This window comes from Sciurus vulgaris (assembly GCF_902686455.1).
Source record: "Sciurus vulgaris genome assembly, chromosome: 17".
In the NCBI taxonomy this organism is placed as follows: domain Eukaryota; kingdom Metazoa; phylum Chordata; class Mammalia; order Rodentia; family Sciuridae; genus Sciurus; species Sciurus vulgaris.
Window position 1 is genome coordinate 349,456 of NC_136478.1, and position 9,322 is coordinate 358,777.

Consider the following 9,322-nt stretch of genomic DNA (forward strand, 5'->3'; position numbering starts at 1 on the left):
GAACTGAGGTTGTATGCCTACAAGTCATATTGTCAGAAGAGAACCTCAGGCTCAAAAGAGCTGACAGACTTTGCTTGGCTAGATATGTCCAGCTCTGAATGCAACCCCTGGGTCTGAGACTGACTGAGTCCCTAGTTTGAAGCACATGCACAAGCTGAAGGGTGTTTATGTACTAAACTGAAACTGAGTGATGGCAGGCAGTGAGTTAGCATTTCTCAGGTGCTCACCCATGTACGCTGAATACAACCCAGGAAGTAGGTAGCACAGGCACCCATTCACAGATGAAGAGACTAAGGTCAGAGGTAACCTCCTTTGCTCCAAGGTATCATAGCTAGTGGGTGGTGATACCAGAGTGAGGTGTTGGGGGAACCCCAGAATCTGTACCACCAGTTGCTCCCAGGATGCTGCAGAATGAGATGCAGAAACCCACCCACTCATACGATGGGAGCTTCAGCTGCTTCAGCTCCTTCTAGAAGAGGTGAGACGTGAGAAGACAGACCACAAGATGGTCTCCTGCGTGAACCTGCCTACTCCACAAATACTTTCAGAATGCCATCAAGAACCAGGAAGATTGCCAAAGATAAAGGGAGACTGCGGTCCAGTGCAGTAATGGGGACAGTTCACGCCAGCCTCAGTGAGGTCAGGAGAGGCAAGCAGCGTGCAGTGGGCTGCAGGCTCCTGTCCTGGGCCAGCACCCAGCTTGCCTGGCAGCCATGACTGGATCCCGGTAGTGGGGAGGAGGTAGACGCATCAGACCCAGGATGAATGTGCTTCCTGGAGGTCAGTGCCTGGTCATGCTGCTGGTCAGGGTAGAAGGGGCTGACAGGGAGGACGGCCAGAGCTCTCTGCAGACGGAGTAAGTGCACACCCAGTCCAGCTCTGCAGGCTGCTCTTTGTGGGCATGTTTTGAATGCTTTGTGTCACTGGCTTAAAAAGTTCATATGTTAACAAAAAGAACAAAAAATCATGCCAAAATTAAGTGTCCAGGAATCTAATTGTTTTAAGTTGCAAGGACTTAGGAACTCTCTGGGGTTTGATGAGCAAGCTCACCTGCTAAAATCAGGGATGAGGGAGATCTCTTGGTGAGGCCCAGAGTGGGCCTCCATGCAGATGCCACAAAACTCCAGCTAGTTCCGGCCTCTGTCTGCACACCACTTCATGGGGGTGGTGCTGGGACTCCTCCTCAGTGGGGAGGAAACTGGGGCTCAGGAAGATTCAGAGGTTAACCTGAGTCCCCCCCAAGCCTGCTGATTCCAAAGCACACTCCTGACCAACCCCCAAACAGCCCAGGTATAACTGCAATGGAGCTGCCCACACAGGAGTAGACAGAAACAGACAGAGGCAGCAGGGACACAGGAGATCTGGTGTCTATCAGTAAGACCTCCAGAGGGGAGATGGAGGCAGGACACCAGGTTCCCCCCTCCAACCCAAGCTCTGCTGTGGGCTGAGACTCCACTCAGTGCACACTTCTGTAGGAAGTACACCCCAGCCAAGAGAAAAGGGAAACCATTCCAGAATCTCTGGTATAACATAACAAGTGAGGAGAAATCAGGAAGCTAGGGAGTTCTCTTTAAAACATTCTTGTGTCCTGGAAGTGAAATAAGAGAGACTGCATTTGGAGGAGAGCTGCCCAAAGGACTTTTAAAGTTCCTCTGAGCAGCTTCCAGAGGAAGTGCACAGCCTTGCGTGGCAGGTGAGCAGTGAGAGGTGACCTGCAGCCTCTTCTCCACCTGCCCAAGGAGAACTGGGAAGCAGTCCTGGCCAATCTGTGGTACAGGCTCTGGGTGTCCTCCTTCTGACCACACCTTCTCACCTGCAAGATAGAGATGCACCTGCCCAGGCTAAGAGTGTTACCTCAGAGAAGTTCAGGAATAGAGGCAGGGGTGCTTCCCAAGCTTGAAGCCAGAAGGGTATGCAGAACACCCTAGTGTGTGCTGTGGTGGCTCCTGGGGTCAGGGCAACCTCCCGGAAGCATCATGTGGCCAGAGCAGGCCACAGGATACTCGTGCCTATTGGACACATGAACTGGCCACAACCCCAGGAAGGCCACCACCAGTCTCTCAAAACCACACTCCTGGTCTTCCAATATAGCAGGTCTGCTTCCAGAAGCCTCTTCACTACCAAACACTCACTGCTGCACCTTCCTACCACATGACCCTGGAAACATACACATATGCCCCCTGAGACATGCAAAGGCATCACCATGGGAACTGGGCACCCTGCCCACCAGAAACAGGGCTTCCTGGAGTGGAGTGATCCAAGCGTTGAGCACCAATTTCAGCTGGGAGGGCAGAGGGCAGCTCCAGGTTTCTGAGTAAAATGCTTAAACTGTGGCTGTCTAGGAGGTCAGTGGCTAGGGACTGTGACACAGGGCTCTTGGATGCTACTCTCTTTGTACCTTCTGAATTTGAGTCTTGTGGACACGCTAGAGTCAAGAAATCAATTCATGCAAGGGTGCCAATCAACACGCAGGGCTGCCCTATCTCAGAGGTGGAGTGGAGCCGAGCCAGCAGACTTTGAAACCAAACACCCTGTGTGCTCCCAGCCACCTAGGGCCTCCACTGCCTCGGTCCCCTCTTGCAGGGGTGACACCACCCACCACGGTCACTGTCAGGGTGAATGAAACACACTCAGTGTTGGGCATTTTCAGAGATGTCCACAAAAGTTCATTCCACAGTCAAGGTACGAACTGCAAAACCTGGTGGGGCCCTAGGTGGAGCACTGGCCTTCAGGAACTGGAGAACGCCCGCAGGGAAGTCCAGAAGTCGCAGCCCTGTTTGTTCAGCAAACACAGAGCGCTCTTTGGGTCAAAGGGATCCAGGTGTGTCCCTCCTCCTGGGCCACTTCCGCCAATCCTTGGGCTGAGATCAGTGTGATTCTCCACACTCCCTGGGGGCTTCCCTCCAGTTCACTGGGCAAGGATAAGAGGAGACCCAAGTTGGGGGAGTGAGAGTCTTGGGTGAAATGTGGATGCGAGCGCTGGCCCCGGGCCACTTGGGAACAGATTCCTGGTCCCTGTAAAGATCTACTGAGTCAGAATCCAGGGGAGGGTCCAGCACAGGGTGGCTTTGAGCACGGGGTGGTCCTGACCATGCAGCTGGTGTGCTGGGGTCCTGACAGCAGAAGGTGGGGTGCAGAGACCTATCGGGGAAGGTATGCTAAGAGTTCATGTTCCATCATATCCAAATTTCACATCAAAAGAAAGAACTGCAAACAAATGCCAAGTTCGGGTTAACAGCACACATGCTGAAGTGTTCAGGGGAAGTAGAATGGTGTGGCTCCAACAAGTTCCTTGAATGCACAAAAATGAGCCGGGCACCCCGACATACACCTGTAGTCCTAGCTGCCTAGGAGGACAGGAAGGTCACCAGTTCCAGGGAAGCCTGGGCAACTTAGACCCTATCTCAAAAAGTAATTTTTAAAAATAGGGAAAAAATAAAAGAAGAAAGAATGGATAAAGATGTGACACCCACATGTGGGGGTGAAAACGGAAGGGGTGCTGTGCCCACTCAGTCCTGGCCCTCCGACCCCTCCTGTGGTGTGGCCAGAGGAACACAGGCAGCAGATGTGGGCAGGCCAGCTATCTAACCTAAGGAAAAGTTTATTCTGGCTCTCCAGCCTCTCAGAAGAGAATGAACTTGTGTTGTCTTAAGCCAGGAAGTTTGTGGAAATCTGTCCTGAAGCCACAGGCACCCTTACTGTCCTGTCCTCTCACCCCTCAGTCCTGGCAGGGCTTAAGTGGGCCCCACACCAGGCCAGATCATCCAGCCCAAAAGGCCAAGGAGACTCTAGTTGCACCAGTACCCCAGAGCGCTGGTGCTGAACTGAAGAGTTGGCTCTGTCCTAGGTGGAGCAGAGAGATTCCTCCCTGTGGAGGCCAGGGAGGTGGCTGGTGTGTGTGTGGAGGACGGGGCTGGAAGGTGACATGAGTGGCACGGGCCCCCAGGTCCCTGGACATGTGGAGCCTTTTCCAAAATCACACCACAGGGCTTACAAACAACTGGTTGGGTGGGGCTGGCCAGGACAGGCGCCTGGGCCACATGTGTCCTGGTCTTCCGGGAAGGCTGGCCTGGCACAGGCAGCATCAGAGGTCACACACATGGAGGATGACTTTCCTGTGAGGTGAGCCTTGCTCAGAAGATGGAATCCAGAAATCTCTCTGCAGACATACCTGGCTCACACCCCACGGGGCAGTTGCCTGGCTGGCTCTTTTCTAAAAGGCAGAGCTCAGGGACAGGCACTGACCAAGAAATGTGCAGGGCATCAGCACCGGCCCTTCACTGACTCCAAGGCTGCAGTTGGTCAGTCACACACCTCTAAGGCAGGGGCCATGATTACACCCACCCTTGACAATTCAGGTGGCTGCTTTCCCTGTAACTTCAGGTTTCTAATCTGTAGAGGGGGCTCGAATGGCGTAGCTCTCCAGGAGAGTGACCCCAACACTGCTCAGCACCTGTCCTGCAAGCACCTTTCAAGGTTGGCCCCTGTCACTGGCGGGGAAGGAAAGCTCCTGCCCTTCTGGGTGGCTTGTGCCATCCCTCACCATGACTGGACCAAGTGGACCTCAAGGGCAAAGAGCAGAGCCCCAAGAGTGCCTGCAACAGCCAGATCAGTGACACAGCTGTGACAGGCACCTCCAGCCATGGCCAGACTCAAGAGGCTACAGGCAGAAGCCACATGGCAAGGACTCAGGTGAAAGAACCACCAGGAATATTCTGGTAGCCAGGAGACTTAGGAAGGGGAAATTCTCCCTGGAAACAGAATTTTACCTTTCCAACCAACTCCAGCTTCTCCCCAGCATGACTATGGAGACCAGCTCCAGACAACACCACTCAATGCTCACCTGAACACATCTGGGCAGAGCAACTGTGAAAATAAAGATGAGCTCAACAGACTGTCCTGGCCACTGGTGGAGCTCAGGGGGCTTCAGTAGCAGAGAACCAGCTGTGGGCTTCCTGATCCCAAGGGTCCAACAATACTTCTCAGTAGCAAAGGGTCCCATTTCAGCACCTGGCAGGGGTGCACTGGGCTAGGAGACACGACTAGGTGCCTGTGGTGGGCACACATGCCCTGCTCACACAGGCAGCAATAGCAGTGCAGGAACAACAGCAGCAGCACCCATGGCTGTGTGTGTGGGCCCAGAAGCAGCAGACTCCCTGAGGCCAGAGTCTGCTCTTCAGTACTGCTGAGGGTAAAGAGCGAAAGACAAGTTCAGCCCTGTGGACACGATGGTCCAGTTCTGGACAGGTGCTTTTTAATGGTCTTTGTGTTAGGAACCTGGGTTCACAACATGAGCAGGGAAGGCCTGTTTCCACTCAAGATCAAGGAACTGTCCATGGAGCCCAACACTGCTCCAGAGAGCCCTGGGGACAGCCAGTCTCAGACCTATGGGCCACCCCAAGTGTGAAGAGTGGGACCTGCCTCAAAGGCAGAAGAGCTGGGGATGTAGCTCTGTGCTAGAGTTTGAACTTACCATGTAAGAGATCCTGGGCTTGAACCCCATTGCAAAAAAGAAAAGTGGACAAATAAATAAATAAAAATATTTATGTGTAAGTGAGCACAAGGCAGGCAGTGAAGGGAGAGGAGGCAGGCAGTTGTTGTCCACACCCCTGAGCACCCAGCACCAGCCTCCACCTGCCCCTGGCATCTCCCTGGAAGATAGCTGAGCCAGAAGCTGGATGGTCCCAGGGGCTGGCGGCCAAGCCCTGAGTTGTGGAGCATGTTCTCCTGGGGCAAGCCACCCTGGAACTGCAGGTGGACGAACACCACCGAGAACACTGCAGGGTCACCTGACCACTGGCCTTGCTTCAGGGAACAGTTCCACACAGCTTCACCTGATGGAGTTTCTTGAATCCATTTTAAAAAGTAACCCTTTCCCTATCATGAAGTTTTAATAATGGCTTCTTAAAAATAGCTCCACAGACTAACACATTTCCCATTCTCCCACTAGAAAAAAAGAGGCAGCCAGGCACAGTGGTGCGTGTCTAGAATCTCAGCAGCTCAGGAGACTGAGACATGAGGATCGTGAGTTCAAAACCAGCCTCAGCAACTCAGTGAAACTCTGTCTCAAGATAAAATACAAAAAAGGGCTGGAGATATGGCTCAGTGGTAAGTGCCCTTGGGTTCAATCCCCAGTACTGGGGGAAAAAAAAAAAAAAAAAAAAAAGGTCAGAAGTCATAAGCCATCACCTCTGTGAGGCATGTTCATGAACAGAAACCGGAGACCCTATCCAAACAGAGATCAGGATCTTCGACGCACAGGCTCATCCTGAGCTTTGACTCCTCAGCCTGGAAGTGCCACTGGATCTGTGATGACCGCTAGGTCTGCAATGACTGGGAAGAAAAGGCAGATAGAATCCTGGGAGGTGAAGAGAACCAGGTGAACCGCATCCCAAGCAGGGCCCTCCGACATTCAGGACAGAACCGACGGGAAGCCCAGCGTGGCTCGTCACAAGGCACGCTCAGTGATGGCTGCTACAGTTGTGCCCAGCACTTAGCACTCCTGCTTCAGTTTTCCCATCCTTAAGACAGCAGCAGACTATAGACTCCCTGCAGTCCTGTCCTGCTCTGCAGTGCCGGGAACCAGGCCCAGGTCACTTACCTCCAGGGCTGGGGTGGGCCCAGGGAGCATCTTATGAGGAGAAAAGCTCTGTGAGTATGCACACTGCAGGTGAGAGCAGGTCACTGTGCACCTGCCCCTCTGCCCAGCCTTTGAAAGACACAGCAGGATGGTGGTTCAGCACATGGGTGCTGAGTCCAAATTCTGCCACTTTCTGAAAAACTTTGGCCTTTCTGAGGCCTGGGCCTCAGCTTACTTGAGAATAAAGTGAGAATAATACCAGGAGTGTCTATGCTTACTGTTTCCACCAGTCAAATATATCAGTGCTTTTTGTGCAAAGTACAACTTGCAATGTCACCGGCAGGGGTTGGAAGAAGAGGAAGCTGGGGGAGAAAAGCTGTCAGGCCTCCTGGGAGTGCACAGCAGGCACCTCCCCATTGTGAAATGCAGCCACTGTCCTTGCTTCTACCTGACTCTGCCCAGCTCCTGCCCAGTCTTCCACAGAAGCCAGCCCAAGAGCCACTGCAAGGCCACGGCTGAAGACTGGAGGGAGGCCAGCCTTCAACCAGTACACACAGCCTGCCTTTGTGCTCCCAATAGGGTATCAACTTTTGGGGTAATATCATCCTATGCGCCATAAAAACACTTCCATTCTGCAGAGAGGAAAACAACTTAAGGGGGAGAAGTGCTTGGCCATGTAGATGGACCAGTCTCAACGGACCTAAATTGTTGGGTCCTTTGGAACATAAAAAGCAGAATGTCCCCCAGATTTTACACTCTCCTTGCTCTCTCTCAATTAAACCCAGGACCCTGGTGTGGATCCAGCACAGATTTCCAGGAGGCACAAGCCCCCTCCCCCACCCTCCCTCACAGAGTTAGCCTGGGGACATTCTGTGTCCTTTCCTGCTTAAGTTCCTACGTGTCACTAGAGAGCCGCAAGGTCTCTTTGTACCCACAAAACCCTGCATGAACCACAGGCCGAGGGCTGCAGACCCCAAAGCCAGGAGGACTGGCCTAGGTGGAGAGAGCAGGGAACAGGAACGGCAGAACGCCTGCTTCCTGACTTTACCCAAGGGACTTGGCAATCTGGCCAAAGCCCCTCTCGGCTGAGGAAAGCGTGCCCCGCCGCAGGGCAGCCGGCCCTGATGCCAGGAGAGATGGGATGATGGGAAGGGGACAAGGAGGGGTCCCCCAGCTCTGGAGAGGCAAGGAGAGCAGTCCAGGCCCCACAGAGGCTCGGATCCAGTGGGCAGAGGGGCCTCCAGGTCCAGGAGCCGGTGCGGAAGGCGGGGCTCGGTCCGGCAGGAGGACGGCGTTGCGGGGGCAGAGGGGGTCGCGGGGCCTCCCACCGGGGGCCCCACCCAGTGAGACGCCGGCCATCCCGGCGCCTCCCGCGCCGCCCGGCCACACCCCCCGCCCGCCGCGCTCACCCGGCTCCTGCCGCGCGCCGACCGAGCCGTCCCTGTGCAGCAGGATGTCCGCCGTGTCGCGGATGCTGCGTCGGCCGCAGGGCGCGCCCCGCAGCCCGCGGCAGGCCTGGAAGCACACGGCCCACGCCTGCTCCTCGTTGATGGGCTGCTCGTACACCTTCAGCACCTCCTCCAGGGACAGCTCCCAGGGCTCCGACCGCGCCGCCGGCCCCGCGCGCACCGGGGCCGCCGCGCCGCCGCAGCCGCCAGCCCGGGCCATGGCCGCCCATCATCGCCGCCCGCGCGCGCGCCGGGTTTCCATAACAGCCGGGCCCCGGCACCGCCGAGCGCGGGGCGGGTCCGCGCCGCCCGCGTGCCTCGTCATCCCGGGCCGCTCCGCCCCGCTCGAGCGGCCGCAGGCGGAGCAGCCCGTGTGGAGGGAGGCTGGGCGGGGTGGAGAGGACGGGCGTGCTAGGGTGGGCGAGCTGGGGTGGCGCCGGGGAGGGAGGGCCAGTGGGGGACTGATGGGGAGAGGGAGGGCGCGGAAGACTTGGGGACAAGATGGGAGCGTGAGCTCAGTGGGCAGGACGGAGATGGAGAGGAACTGGGGTCCAAGGCAGGACTGAGGTTGGGGCGCAGACCTGTACTCAAAGGACTCATTCCTAATTCAGGTGTCCTTCAGGAGCCCATGCCCACCGGCTCACTACAGGCCGCCTGTGCTTGGAAACACTGCAGCGACTCCGGGGCCCGCAAGTTTGATACTGGGGTGTGCGGGAGGGAGCTAGGAGGACTGTGATGGCCATGGCCCTGAGAAGCAGGTAATGCTGTGGTGGACTCTGGAGGACCTTGACAAGGTGACCTCAGGAGGCTGCTGGGGGTGATTAGGTTGAAGGTGACTGGGCCTTTGGGCATAAAACACTTAATAGATGACCCTATCTAGCAGGAGAAGTGTGTCTGCTTACATCTCTGCAGTGTTCCTGAGACAGTGGATGGTGCAGACACAGGGTTGGCCAGAGGTCAGCCTTTAGGGCAAGATAATGCAAGTGGGAAATAAATGGCAACAAGGCAGTGTGGGTTCCAGGCCCGGCTGCTGGCCAGAATCACTCAGGGAGCACAAACCCAGGTTCCTGGGCTTGGGACTGGAGCTCTGGCCAGGGCTGGGGTGAAACCTGGGCCTCTGAAATTCCCTGGTGATTCTAGGCAGCCAGGGGTCAAAATCACAGCAAGGCAATCTCACTATGTTTGAAGGGGACTTGGTATGGAGGGTAGGTTTTCACCTGAGGCCCCACTGTCAAATCATCCCTTCTGTATTTTTATCTTAAAGCAGAAAGGAGTTTGTTACATGAGAGTCGTG

At 55.6% G+C, this 9,322-nt stretch overlaps 1 protein-coding gene across 1 annotated transcript in view; it reads right to left on the reverse strand.

Annotated features, from left to right (window-relative positions):
- The window catches only part of SPIRE2 (spire type actin nucleation factor 2), a 28,824-nt gene extending 20,456 nt beyond the window's left edge, over positions 1-8,368 (reverse strand). Inside the window, exon 1 of the mRNA XM_079119164.1 lies at positions 7,990-8,368. Within this exon, the coding sequence (XP_078975290.1) occupies positions 7,990-8,248 (259 nt within the window). The 5' untranslated portion in view covers positions 8,249-8,368. The remainder of the gene's footprint in view (positions 1-7,989) is intronic.
- Between the last annotated feature and the right edge of the window lie 954 nt (positions 8,369-9,322).